This window comes from Puntigrus tetrazona, unplaced genomic scaffold (genome assembly GCF_018831695.1).
Source record: "Puntigrus tetrazona isolate hp1 unplaced genomic scaffold, ASM1883169v1 S000000008, whole genome shotgun sequence".
In the NCBI taxonomy this organism is placed as follows: domain Eukaryota; kingdom Metazoa; phylum Chordata; class Actinopteri; order Cypriniformes; family Cyprinidae; genus Puntigrus; species Puntigrus tetrazona.
Genome location: NW_025047688.1, coordinates 631,045 through 646,044, shown reverse-complemented (window position 1 = coordinate 646,044; position 15,000 = coordinate 631,045). Strand labels below are relative to the sequence as shown.

At 39.3% G+C, this 15,000-nt stretch overlaps 1 protein-coding gene across 3 annotated transcripts in view; it reads right to left on the bottom strand.

The window, feature by feature from the left end:
- The window catches only part of dync1i2a (dynein, cytoplasmic 1, intermediate chain 2a), a 28,234-nt gene that overhangs the window by 7,293 nt on the left and 5,941 nt on the right, over positions 1-15,000 (bottom strand). For 2 of the 3 annotated variants that reach the window (XM_043229642.1, XM_043229643.1), the window contains exons 5-10: positions 12,879-12,932; positions 11,901-12,016; positions 4,403-4,489; positions 3,164-3,326; positions 2,976-3,075; positions 1,266-1,391 (exon numbers count right to left, since the gene is read on the bottom strand). In XM_043229642.1, the coding sequence (XP_043085577.1) occupies positions 1,266-1,391; positions 2,976-3,075; positions 3,164-3,326; positions 4,403-4,489; positions 11,901-12,016; positions 12,879-12,932 (646 nt within the window). The remainder of the gene's footprint in view (positions 1-1,265; positions 1,392-2,975; positions 3,076-3,163; positions 3,327-4,402; positions 4,490-11,900; positions 12,017-12,878; positions 12,933-15,000) is intronic. The other variant, XM_043229644.1, reaches the window with a different exon arrangement.

The window sequence follows — 15,000 nt, the reverse complement described above, 5'->3', positions numbered from 1 at the left end:
GCCCAACACACTCAGCAAAAAGATGGAAAAAGTAACAACCTCTTCACACCTTTTTGGCTGTGTGTGCTGCTGGATTTTTCTCTCTGTCTGTGTGTGTGTGTGTGTGTGTGTGTGTGTGTGTGTGTGTGTGTGTGTGTGTGTGTGTGTGTGTGTGTGTGTGTGTGTGTGTCTGTGTCTGTGTGTGTGTGTGTGTGTGTGTGTGTGTGTGTGTGTGTGTGTGTGTCTGTGTGTGTGTGTGTGTGTGTGTGTGTGTGTGTGTGTGTCTGTGTCTGTGTGTGTGTGTGTATCCGTTGCTGAGGGTGGCACATGTGGTTCTACTCAAACCATCCGCAGCAGATCACCTCAGGGCAAACACACAGCCAACACTCATCACATACACAACTGATCAGCGAAAAACATCCAAAAAAAAGCTACAATTTGCTCCTGCGCTATTTGTAATGCAGCAAAACAAAATTAATTTCTGAACGTGCCTGAAGAAATTAAAATCCCGTCATCAGTTCCAAACCTGTATGAATTACTTTGTTCTGATGAACCCAAAGCAAGATATTTTGAAGAAAGTTGGTAATCCAGGCCGTTTTGGGTCACCATTGGCTTCCAAAGTAGGAAAAAGATTCATATTTGGGTGAGCTACTCCTCGAGTTAAAACAGACCATAAGAACGCAAGAGGTGTATATGCAGAGTTTAAACGTACTGGGAGGTTTAAGCAGTATTCAGTACTCACCGTCACTGGCAGATCTCTATTAAAAACATATGAACCTGAGAATGTGAATGAACGTGAATGTGCAACTGTATCATAAACGAACATGTCATTATCATTTAACTCCCTTAGATAATGTCGTAAACCTGTATGTCGTTCATTCTTACATGAAAAACAAACAGAGATCGCAGACACTGTTTAACGCCTGTAAGAAAAAGAAGTCCTCAAAACCTAATCCTTGTGAGACAAAAATCATGGCTTTGTGATGACAATAGATTTTGACCTATTCCTTTAAGGTATCACAAGTGCGTGTGTGCGTTTGTGTTTAAATGCCAGTAGAATGAAATCACAGTGTGCAGGGCGTGAGAGGGAGACGGAGAGGAAGAGAGGATGGAAGGAAATCCGGCTGCAGCCCACCCGTGAGATATCAGGCCGGTGTGTAGGTGTTTGTATATGACAATCATGTTACGTGGGATGGCTTTCAGGAGGTGTGTGCATGGGGAGGAGTGAGAAGTCAGTCGTTGCTGATTGAAGGCAGGTGTGTGTGTGTGTGTGTGTGTGTGTATACCTGACAGTGGAAGACATACTCCGGTGTGGTCTTCTTGTATTTCATGTTCCAGACCAAAGCCACTCCATCAGGCTCATGCGGTGCTTCCTCGTTGTTGTTATAAGAGGCGACCAGCAACTCTGGATACTGTAAACACATGTGTACAGATCAAGAACTGAACATTATACTGCATAAGAAAAACGTCTTGTTACAGATGTGTGCGTGTGTTGGTTCAATTAATTTTTGGACAAAATGTTACAAATACATATTACATATATTGATAAGATTACATGATATAATGGTGATATTTTTAGACTCTCTTAACTAGCTTTTTAGCCTGCTTATTTCTAGAATATTAGCCATTTATTAGTAGTAGCCTAAGCACATATTATTCAATATATTTTGTTTTTGTTTGAGCTGAACTCAAAGATCTAAGACTTTTAATTTGTACACTATTTGAACATTGTTCACAAATATGTCTAAGTCTTCTCCTAATCCATCCACTATCTGTGGCATAATCAAGATGTTGATAAGACGGCATGATTATTGCACAGGTCTGCCTTAGGCTTGCCACAATAAAAGGCCACTCTAAAATGTGCAGTTGTACTATATTGGAGGGGTCCAAAAACCAGTCAGTATCTGGTGTGACCACCATAGATCAGATTGTTGATTGTGGCCTGTGGAACGTTGGTCTTTAATGACTGTGTGAAGTTGCTGGATATCGGCAGAAACTGTGTCACGACCCAGAGAATCCCAAACTTGCTCAATGGGTGCTTGTCCGGTGATTATGTCCGGTGCTGGCCACGAAGTGCACAGATTTAGACAGATTTGTGAACAATATCTGAGACAAATAGGCATGTGTATGTAGAAAAAGTCTCATCCAGATATATAGACAGCACTATTTTTTATATTAATAATTCAAAATGCTAACTAAATGCTACATGAAGAAATCGTTAACTCATAATTTACACATGCATTTTTGTAAACATATAAAGACTAGACAAAATGTAATAGACAATGCCTGTGTTACATTCAGACTGAAATGTAAGTATATATGTTTGAAATTACAGGTTTTCCGGAAATAAAGCGTTTTTTCCCCAAACACCTGAAGAGCAACAATGTCATTACAGTTGTGCAGGTTCATACGTGCTACTTAAACGTATGCATTCAGGTTTAATGCTGTGACCCAACCAGACCCTCATTTAAGCTGTCCATCAATATAAAGCAATACTGAAACATATGACCAGCATTTAGTAAATAGTGTAGCAAACCACTGACTGTATTTTAAATGCTGTCAATGCATTTGTTCGTGTATATACTTTCTTATACGCAGGTACAGTTAATACTACTGAAATCAACAACGTCATAAAGTATCTGTTGAGCCACTAATTGCTTGAGGAAATGCGTGACGCCAGGAGATTTCTCATGTAAACTCACGTTTCAGTGTTTTGTGCTCACATCTGTTTGTGCTGTGGACAGACATAGATTTTATGCCGCGAATTTTAAATATTTCACATACTTTTGAAAAAACAGGCAAAACTGCTGCTTATGTAGTCGCTTATTAGTGTAGATGTTGTGGTCAGACGATGTTGTGATTATAAATCAGGATTTAAGGAGTATAGTGAGAGTGACTAATGGGTCCTGTTTACTATTTATACTTGTATGACAACAGAAAATGTATAGTATATTACTTGAAGTTTTGATATATATGAAGTTTAGGAGGTCACGTACCTGTGGGGACCAATCCAGGCAGGTCACCACTCGCTGCTTGGACCAGCGATCATCAACAAATTTCCTGTTTAGAGACAGTTTGGCCCCAGCCTGCATCTCACTAGACACACACACACAGGCATCTCACATTAAACAGTGCACATGAGCTGGTTTGTGAGTTAGTTGAGGTGAGCAGGGCTGACTGTTACCCCTCCTTCTCCTCCATGTCACGGCCGCTGTAGTCGAAGAAGACATCCACGTGTTCAGACAGAGCGCGCTCCATAATGCGTGTGCTGTGATCGAAAAACTCCATGAAATCCTCCGAGTGCAGAATCTGCAGCTTCTCCTCTTCTGTCAGCTCGTGAGGGAGCGCTGCACTCACAAACACACAACAAACAGTGGCACGGGCGAAACTGGATGAGATTAAGATGCGCATTTATGCATCAGAATCGTTCAATTTGTTTCTAGTGATTGGTTGCAAAGTGTTTAATTAAACAGTGTTTGTAACTGCACGGCTGTGAAGCAGTTCCAGGTTTGTTCCAGTCAATGCCAGTTTCGAGCCATGCAAGATGCTTCATCGTCATTGTAAGAAAGCAGCTCTTCACAAAAGATGTCTAAAACTGTGCATAAGTGGAGAAATGGATCCCAAAATACTGAAAACTGAATGCCCACTCTGGGCAGAATCAAGTCCACGACTTAAAGCAGGGTGCACTAAATTGTGTGCATTAAACTGTCAATATTTCAGTTTTTCCTTTCTTGTATTTCTCCATTTTTCTGCTAGATTGTGTTTCCATTATACCAACATTAAATAAAAAAAATTGTTCAATTCTTGCTATTACAAATCATTAACTATGGTTTTTGTCTCAAGCTTTTAATTTGCTGCCAAGTAAAATCACAAGTTACAAAACAATTAAAGGGTTAGTTCACCCAAAAATAAAAATTAGCCCGTCTTTTACTTCCGAAGCATCGAGGTGTATTTGACTTTCTCCGATCCGATCTGAGTTTTAAAATTGTTTTAAAAAAAGTAAAAAAAAATTGTCCTGGTGCTTCTAAGCTCTGTTGTTGCAGTGTTTTTCTTTAACGGTTCAAAGCATGTTAAATAAAGCGAGCGCATACGTAACAAAACGTGTCCCTCACACAACTCCGTGGAGTGAATAAAGGCCTCCTGTAGCGAAAGCATTCGTTTTTGTGAGATAAATATCCATATTTCAAATGTGATAAACCTGAAGATGTTCAGGCGGCTGTTGTAGTGCGTATGTGTTGTGCGTGTCTCTAGGAAATGTAGGAGCAAAAGGAAAACCAGTCTCCTCTTGGCTTATATCGAAATCCTTAGAAACTGTGTGTTTGTGCTTCTAATTCATGACTGGCGTTTTGTTTTGTTCTCAAAAACTAAGCTAGTAGATCAATGATACTAAAATAAAACGTTGATAGGACACTGCGTTCAATACCTTCCTCATCTTGTTTTTCTGCAGGTTTTTCTTTCTCTGCCTCGACCTCAGGCTGCGGGGGCGCGGCCTCTTCCTCCTCATCTTCCTCTGCAATAGGGACAGAGATCACAAACATTAACATAATCTCATTACAGTGCCCATGTTACACACTGCTTTGGGTTTTCATTAGGTTTATATGGTATTTACAAGATTACATTTGTTTACTTTGGACTAACTGCTATTAAAGGACTCACGGCAACATTATAGCACTGCATTTCTCAAATTGTACTATCTGGCTGTACTATTTGTACTCTGCTATTTCATTGCTAGCAAAATCCAATTATTTGTTGGTGCCATTTATTATGGATCATTTCTCCAACAAAAAGTAGGTAAGGACTAGGGGCAATGACAAAAGCCAATACAATTTAGTTTCTCAATGTATCTCCTCCTCTCAGGTTCACATAGGGTGGTAAAATAATTCTTTGACATGGTTAAAAATAGTAAATGTTTCCTGTTGCCGATTAGGTTTCCCTCAAGTATGACTGGTTCACACAGCTCTCTACTTTTGGGTCCTCAAACACTCATTTTGGGGGTCAAAGGCTAATAAAAACATATCTCTGGGTTTTTAACTTGCTTACTGAACACTTTATCACACAGGAGCTTTTAGGCACCGTTCTCTTTTTTGTTATAAATCAGAAACATCAAAAAGCCAAACAACCCCCCCGGCGGGAGTGGTTTTCAGATTGTGACACGTGTTTCTCTGTCTCTATAGGAGCCATTCTGCACAAAGTCAGTCGATAGTAACAGAAATCAGTAACATACGTAAGTAGCCTATTAAAGGTCCAATAGCAAAAGCAGTTTTTATTTTTTAATGTAATAAACGTCATAAAAAGCTAAAAATACTTTGGGTGGGAAATTTACATTTCATATTTACTTAACCATAGCAGTTATAAAAACTAAAACGAGTGTATGATAAACAAATGGTCATCACTGCGTTAAAAGAACCAGGTGATAGATGTTAATTTTACCCCGATTCCTTATTAACATAAAATAAAAAGGGCAGTGGAAGGATTTGCTTCATTTCACTGGTTCTGATTAATATAAATTGAATAAGTGGGGGAAGAAAATCAAACTGAATCAGCCAACAAATTCCTGAAACCCAGTGAATATGTGACAAGTCCATGACTAACAGCCTGTTTAGTCTGTTCAAATGCCCAAGAACAACCTGGAGTGTGTGAGTGATTAGACATCGTATCCACATCCACAGTCCGTCCTCTCTCATCTACAGGGGTCTATGCCATCAACGAGGTCTTAACCTACAGCCCGTCCAACAGACTCCCAAAGTAACTGAGACAGGGACTATTCAGCAGCGCATCCCACACACACACACACACACAGAGCAGGGCAGCAGGTGCCAGCGGCTGAGACAGCTGATGGCTGTGTGTGTGTGTGTGTTAGGCAGATGGTTTTGCTGCGTTTGTGTGTGTGGTGGCACAGGGATGGCACAGGGGTTTCTGCCTGACTGCTTTTAGTCAAGACTTTCTCCGGATACACAAGTCTGTGCAATTAGAGAGTCAGCAGGGGGTCTAGGGACCGCTATTCACCCCAAACATGAGCAGCTAAATGAAGCCGCTGGCCTGACCAGCTGTAAGCCACACACAGCTCATCTCTGACAATACTCTGCCAATGAGGCCTGAACAAATGTAAAGCTCACTGAAACATTTTAAATGGATGTTAAAGGAATAGTTCCCAAAACTAAATGTTTTCATTTATTTGCATTCATACCATTCCGAATCCATGTGACTTTCATTCATCGGTGAAACAGAAAAGGAGAATATCTGAAGAATATTCTAGCAAAAGAGGTACGGTCTGAAAATGGCACTATAAAAACACAAAAAAATTGGATGATTTGGAGGGAAAACAAAATCGAATTGCAATATATATATATATATTTTTTTACAGGTTTGGAACTTTAACTATTATTATTATTATTATTATTATTATAACTTAAATTAAACAATATATATACCCTACTTTTATACTTTATGTAAATGTAAAATAAAACCATAATATAAAAAATATTAAAATATAATAATATTTTACAGTGCCTATGAGACATTAGCTCATATAAGAGAAACTGATCGAATATGACATCATTGGCGAAAATCCTGTTTGACGGAGAGAAATGCCAAGTTCTGTCATGAATGGTTCTAGATGGCACAGGCTGATGGGTCATTAAAGCAAACTGATGAGATTCACGACTACTTGGCACAAGCTGATTCATTTTGCATACATTCCCAACATTTCGGTGCAATGACGTTTTAATCAGATTAGTTGTCCGGTTGGGCAAGTAAAATTGTTCTTTCACTTGCCCCTTAAAAAAAATCTACTAGTTTTACTCTGAGACAAGCATTAATGCCCAGTTTTATTACTGTATATAAAATACGACCCGCCAGAGTAGGTGGCTGGATAGCGTTCACTACAGCATTTTGCAGTGCACTTTCAGAGTTCCTCTGAAACCCTCCACCCTCCCCAGCTCCACCTGTATAGATCTGCTATGGGTTATTGTATGCTATTTGTGCAGCAGCAGGATGTCTTAAAAGCTAACAGAACCAAATCGCTGTATGCATTGGCAGTAGCAAGTTCCAAGACAACAGCAATAACCAACAGCATAGCAGAACTATTCCCTCAAGACCAAGGCCATGTGAGGCATGTTTGACACTTTTTTTTGACAACTTTTGGACTGTTGAACAGAAACACTCACCCATTATAAAGATTGGAAGAGCAAGAGCAATTTTTAATATAACTCTGATTGAATTCATCTGAAAGAAGAAAGTCATAGGATGCCTCGTGGGTGAGTAATTTTCACTTTTGGTTGAACTAAACCTCTTTTTTAAATGGGCAAAGTATCAGAAAAATAATGATCTTCAATATTTTCTTCCCACAAAATTGACTACAGAACATGATATGACATTATATGAATATAATGCTACAACTAACTAAAGACTTCTATATGTCTCACTATACAGAAAAGAGCATATTCCAAGATCTCGTCCAATGACACGAGTAGGAGTAAAATAATCAAATCAGTCCTAATTTTTGTCTAATTAATTTCCCTACAAACAGTCATGTTCGATAATCAAACTGTGGTCCGTTCGTGCTAATGGCAGCTGTCTGTATGACCAGAAAAACTTGTTTCAGTAGAGAGTGAAATCGCCCTTTCCTGCAATAATCAAAATGATAATGTCATCTGTCAAATTTTACATCAGAAACGTGTCCACAGCTCTCTCTCAGGAAGGGCCGGGTTTGAAGAGAGAGAGAGAAAGAGAGAGAGAGAGATGGTGGGGGTGGTGGGGGTTCGCTCTGATGAGTTTATAGAGTCGTTCTGATGACACGGGCCATCTTGCCGTGCCGGGCCCGTACTCAGCAAGGAGAGAGGAGAGAAGGTTAAAATCTTTCCTTTCAAGGGCCTCAATCAGGCTCGGAGGAAAACAGTAATCAGTGTCTTTCAGTCCGGGGCCCGAACGCAACGCGGCCCTTTCTCCGCCAGCCAGACCCGAGCAATCAACCTGCCAGGCATTAGCAGCGGAAAGACAATCTGAAAATAAGGGGTGTAATGCACCTGCCAGCAAAAATGCCCATTTGGAGAAAAGCAAGTGATCCTGGTGACCCCACAGAGGGGAGGAGAGAGAGAGAAAGAGAGGGAGAAAAACATTTAACAGAATTCACCCTGATGGCAGATCCCCTTCCCATCGACACCTCATCTCAAAGCAGCAGCAATTATAGCTTTTGTATCCCTCAAGAAATAAAAGCTTTTTGCAGGGGGAGGGCGTAAGCATAGAGAGAAAGAGAGCGGCCGGTAATCGGCAGGCTTTGTCAAAGGACAATGTATTAATGCAAGCGCCCCATGGGGTCAGAGGTTGTTCGAGAACAAGGCTAATGCTCTTTGATGTCCTCTGCAGGTGCACGGAGTCCGTCAGACGCCCACAGAAAAGGAGACGCAGAGAGACCTCTGAGCGCCGACTTCCGCGTGTGTGCTTGTGAAAGAGGCCCAGGCCAACCTCGGCTTTGTGAATACGAGTCCGGTTCTCCCGAGCGACCCAACGAAGGGGTTACTCTCGATGGGATTTACAGCTGGAAAACAAAACTAAGAGATGTGCGCAACTCTTACAGTCGCATCCTCCTCCAGAGAGGAAGTTCAGTTGAACAGATCAATAAAGATCAATGTTCAACGGTGCTTCTGAGCTTTAAAGGCTGGATTTGATTGTTTGAATATACCACTAAAGCACTGTATCTTCAAAGCCTAAATCCAGGTCCCAAGATTTGATGTTCTGTGTATGGGTGAAAAATTCCTACAGATAGTTGCTTCTGTTAAAAGGCGACTATGAGGAAACTACGACATTGGGAATTGTGCATACCGTGTGAGCAAGTTTTCACGACAAAGGCTCTACGAGTTTGGGAAGATTTTTGCCATTTCGTTGTCGATTTTACAACAGGTTCAAGTTGGTCATGAGAATATAACATGCTAACCAACAGAAACTTCTTTGGTTTCTATGTCAGCATTGTTTCATACATCACAACACTATTGACTGGATCTTTAGCAAGCCGCTTGATAATTATAGGTTTTAAGACAACTTATATTGTATAAATTTTTTGTGAAGACATTACCAAATTAGTTTGACTCAAAAAGTTCGTGCAAAACACAAACTTAAGATAAAACGAGAACAGCGGAGGCTTTTTGTTATCCCTGTAATCAATGTGGTAATTCCTGCGTCACTGACTGATAGCTGATGAATGATGAAATAAGTGTGTTTAGGAGATGATGGACAATAGTATTCATTTAGAGATGCTTGGATCTGTAAAGAGCTGGGCTGAGGGTTCCTCACTTTAAGAGAGATGCTCTCCATACGAGAGGCTTCTTGTGATTAGCACGGGATATTAACCCTCCCGCGAGCACAAGGACGATTAAAACAATCACTTTTAATTCAATTTCACACTCTCACAACCCCTGGTGCTCCAGCAAGCAGAGCTGTGGGTTGGGCAGTAATAAAAGCCATTTCCATCCGCGCCGTTTTTAATGCAGACCATAAAAGACCATAAAACCGATTGAAGAAGCTCAAGATATGTGAAATGTCTAATAAAATGTTCAGACAGACGGTCATATCAGGTCAGAACGCAACGTAAAAAAGGGCCGTAACTTGTGACAGACACATGGCATGATAAGCATGCATCCTGAAAATTTAAGGGAGTCACTTTGTTTCTAGAATGCATTGAATGCGTGTGAATTTAACCGTATCTGGCGCTCTGATACAACACTGACACCTGCATGTCCTGCTGCAACACAGTAACGGCCACACACACACACACACACACACACACACACACACACACACACACACACACACCTCCTGACCTACACAGAGCTGAGCCTTCAACAGCCCCACAAGCCTCTTCACCACAAACCACTCCATCAGAGAGAAAGAGAGCGAGGGAGATGGGAAAACCTCCCAATGTCACCCAGAGTGATTTGTTATGTGCTGGAGGAGAGAGTGTGAGAGTTGATGAAATGATTATACAGTGGCAGGAATGGAAGGAGAGATGGTGTGTGCGCGCTTTCGGACAGTCTGCAGATAAAAGTCTTAATTTTAAACTTACTGCGGGCTGGGGCAAAGTGACACAGCAGAGAAAAAACATCTCTCTATATACTTTTTTCAGCCTTTTGACAATGTGTAAATCTATCTCGCCATGACTCTGCGTTTGCTCTGAAATGCCTTAAAATATTGTCCTCTCTTGATTTACAAACACTTTTCACTATAGGGATAAGAGAAATTATATTTAATTAAAATTGATACCTAACAATTAAAGTAATAAACAACAATGTAGAGTACATTATGAAACTATTATTTGATTAAAGAAAATGTGTACAAAACAAACTCTGAAATATTAGTTCAATTGAATAAAAAATTAAAAAAATCTACTTGCATGCATTTTTAAATGTAATTATTCTTAGCATGCAAAGCTGAATTTTCAACATCGTTACTCCAGTCTTGAGTCAAGTGATCTTTCAGAAATCATTCTGATATACTGATCATGCCGCTCAAGAAACATTTATTATTAATGTAAAAATCTACATTGACGCTTATTAACAATTATTTTTAAAACTACAACATAAAAAGTGATGTGTTAGATTCTCTCAATTCTTTTGATTGATTCATAGGGGAAAAAAGGATGGATGTATTTTATTTTTAAACTGGAAGATGTTTTTCTAAATGTTATTTCTGTGATAAAAATCAATCCACTGACCACAGTTTTAGATCATAAGTAACGTCTCTCACAGTTCTACTCTTTAGTCACAATTAATTCATGATTAAAAAGGAAACATTATTTTATTGCTATGTCTAATAACTGACATCACATTCTTTTTTAAAATGTGTTTGAAAGAAAGTTTAAATGCAAAACAGGCCATGGTAATACCTGCATCTAATAATCAGCTTTACCAGATCAATGGCAATACATGAAATTGTCAAATACTGATATAGTCATGACATCCCTAAAATAGATCCCTAAAAAGCTTTCATTAAAACAATCCCTAATTATCTCCTGCACAAACGCCAACAGAATAGACAACCCACAAACACACACTGTGTACTGCAGTGATCGTGTGTATCTGAGAGTGGGGCGGTCACAGACATGCACGAACGGCCACATAAAAGACCTCAACTGCAATTACACAAATCCTGACCTGCCTTTGGACACACACTCTCATATCTCCACTATCCTACTGCTCATTTCCTGTGCCCCCTCGCTCCATCTCTGTAAACGGATGTGAGTGTGTGTGTGTGTGAGTTTAATCTTGCCTTGACGTCTTATGTTTCTCGAGTCTCTGCAATTTTCCCTCAGCTTTCATCTCCATGTTCACTACAGTCAGATCATTTCTAAAAAGGGTTACACACTTCTGATGTCTCGTGTGCACACACACACACACACTAACATCTGAATAGCTCTCAGATCAGAGGCTTGTGCTCTAACTGCTGCTGCAGAGCCACTCAGCAGCCTCATTTTCTAATGATTGACATGTGCCAGTCACGCTTGTTTCTACCCTGACCTGCATCCTCTGTGAAAAAACAACAACAAAAAAACTTAGTTTCAACTTGCTTGACTATTACTTTTTTTGCAACAAGACAAACCACCTTTGTAAAATAATAACCTATGGCAAAATAAATTCCGTTATTTCAGGAAAAGTCATTGACTGCTATATAATAAGCCTTACACACACATACAGTATATACAATATTAAATGTTGATATGTAATTTATGTTACATAAGTAAGGGATACCGTACATCCAGCAAGTTGTTATCGCAGAATAAAGCCAGACAGGCTGCGAAGGCTTTATTCTGCGATAACAACCTGCTGGATGTACATTATCCCGCTTCTTACACGGCTTCTTGTTTACCGTCCATGAAATGAAAAAAATCTTGTGTTAGTCAGAACGTCTGCATGTGTCTGTAGACAGCTCACCCTCTTTCTGTTCTGTCATGGTGGGCGTCTGTGTCTCCTTGGTGTAGGACACCACCTCTTTGGGAGGGAAATCCACATGGGTCACCTTCACCATGGCCAACTTCAGAGGACCACGTCTGAAAGAGCACAAACACACACACACACACACACACACACACAAACACATAAATCATTTGGAACAACCATCAACCATCTAAACGTTTAGTGCATCTGTCTTTAGCAGATGACAATCTGAGGCCACGATTAGTTCTGGTAAGATCTCTATCATAAGTAGGCAGCACTAAACACAGCACAGGTGAAAACATGTTTCAATATGTCAGGATCCAATCACCAAGAACACATTCAAAGGTGGTCAGAAATGGACACGTTTGACTGAATTAGTTTCTTATGCTCTTGAAAATCTTTTCATGTTAAAAGGCTTTTAGCGCTTAAATTAGTTTGTAGGTAAATAGAAATTGTGATCAATTGATTTCAAACATAATCGAACAAATCATAAATTATATAACATTTGTATAAATGCCTTAATAATTTCATTTAACGTATGGTTAAGGAATAATAGCCAGCAGTGCACATGCGATTGGATCACTTTTAATTCTCTGAAACCTTTAGAACAGAGAAAGTGTATTAGTTTAACCTTTTTTTGTCATTATATAATTCCTAAACTTGCATTTGATCATGTTGATTTCTTTTATTCTAAATTCAATTTTTCTAAAATCTCAAAAACAGTAAGACTAATGAATAAATGGTAATTAACTTGCATTGTAAACATTGTCATCGTTGCAGGTGTAACTGTCTCTAAATGTCCATCACTGTGCTCGCTTCAGAAATTTTTCACACATCCGAACCCGCACGCCTAGCTATCTTACTGCGTCAATCGCTGAGCGAAGCCTTTCTCATGTTTACCAACAATCGCTCGTGACTTCTTGAGAGGTTTGAGAGAACAGAAGAGAAGGAGAATGAGCAGAAAGTGTGCAGTACCCCAGCTCAGAGTGAAGCAGAAGAGTAGAGGGGTCACAGTCCCAGTGCAGAGTCCTGTTAGTGTCAAAGCCACGAGACACACAGAGAGAGAGAGAGAGAGAGAGAGAGAGAGAGAGAGAGAGAGAGAGAGAGAGAGAGAGAGAGAGAGAGAGAGAGACAGAGAGAGAGAGAGACATACGGCAAGAGAGGCTGTTAAAGGTGGTTAAAAACAGTGTTATAGTTCTTCAGAGCAGTTAGAGACAAGAAAAGCTCGAGACAAACAACACAGTCAGAAGCAGAACCAGATGTCCATGTCTGTTTCTACAGAATAATCATTCGTGATGTTCAGGAGACCACACTTCTCCAGGACAGGGTCAGATAACCACCTGACCACAGCTGCTTGAGAAAACCGTGCATACTTTCAACGACACCGTCATAGACTCGAATCCGAATTGTCACGAAAAACCTTGTTACCAGATACAGTGTTGCATATTATTCAGTCACTAAAACGCTGAAATGTTTTGGGCGAAAAGCTGTCCGTCACTTAAATAAGTAAGCTCTACACGGCGGGTTTAAAAAAAACGCACCACTGAGCTAGAGTTATAACGCGAGTAAATGTAGGGTTTTGTCACAGCTGGTTAGTTTTAGGTGTCTGAGACCTCTCTAAAGCGAGCCAAGATCATATCAAATTGAGTCCGGGTTATTTTAAAATAAACATGCAATGACATTCAAAACCTTTTTCCATTTTGGGTCAAACGGGATATCTAAAAGAGGCGGGACTTCATTGAGAATTAGGTATGAACCATCTATAGGCAGTTAAAAATGAAAGGCTGAAACATTAAAATACTAATAAAACTCTACTACTACTACTACTACTACTAATGATAATAATAAGTTATGTGACCATGGACCATAGACTCTACATCATCTAAAAACTGAATAAGCAATCTTTTCATTCACGTATGGTTTAAGACAATATTTGGCCGAGATATAACTGTTTGAAAATCTGGAATCTGAGGGTGCACAAAAACCTAAATACTGAGAAAACTACCTTAAAGTTGTCCGAATTAAGTTCTTAGCAATGCATATTACTAGTCAAAAATTGGATTTTGATATTTACGGTAGGGAAATTACAAAACTGGAACTTCTGTAACATGATCTTTACTTAATATCCTAATGATTTTTGGCATATAAGAATAATTTTGATCCATACAGTGTACTGTTGGCTACTGCTACAAACATACCCATGCTACTTATATTTGCTTTTATGCTACAATGTCACGCGTTTATAAAAAATCTTCTCAGTTTTGCAAATGAAGCCGTGTGTAACAGTAGCTGAGCACAAATATGTGCACTGATGTCCAGCTTGTTGTCTTCTATGAAGACAGTGGTGCATGAAATAGCCTTCATCTCCGGAAAGAACAACAGACTGGTGCATTTCTGGAGACATGCATTTCTTTTTTCACATCATTTCTGAAAATTGTGATTTATGCATTGCGATAAACCTCATGTTGCAGTCCGGTCATTTTAAATCAATGTGGCCTATGCCCAAACAGCTCCAAAAGAAACAGACATCCTCTTTCAAGTGAGGGAAAACAAGTTTACAGAAAAATTTGGAAATTGTTGTTGATAATGAGAAGCTATTTTTAGAAGCACAACTACTTAAAACTGCTCTAATAAGAAAGGTCTCATCAAACGCCAAAGGATTTCATCTAGTCTTAGAAGTAGAAAAAACCCCACTGTTTCAAATGTGACACTGCCTTAAGATGTAAAATATAAAATATAACGTTATTTTAAATTGTAGTAGTAGTACAATATTTTGTATGATAATTACAATAATTATTTACTATATTTTAACAAAATCATATGAAAATCCATATAAAAATAATTTTGGTGAACAAAAAACATGCTTTCCCATAGTACTCTAAACTTTCCAAAGGCTCAAAAACTCCAAATAACAGCCTTTTGTTTGTTATCTAGTTTCAAAGCCAATGCAGTAAAATATGTTCACTCTTCTTATTCCATAGAGTGGAATATTTACTTACAAAATAAAATGACATTTATGTTCAATATGAACAAAGACAACTGCTGGTGTATATTAAAACAATTAAATCTTTATAGATTATGATGCTAAAGCGGCCCA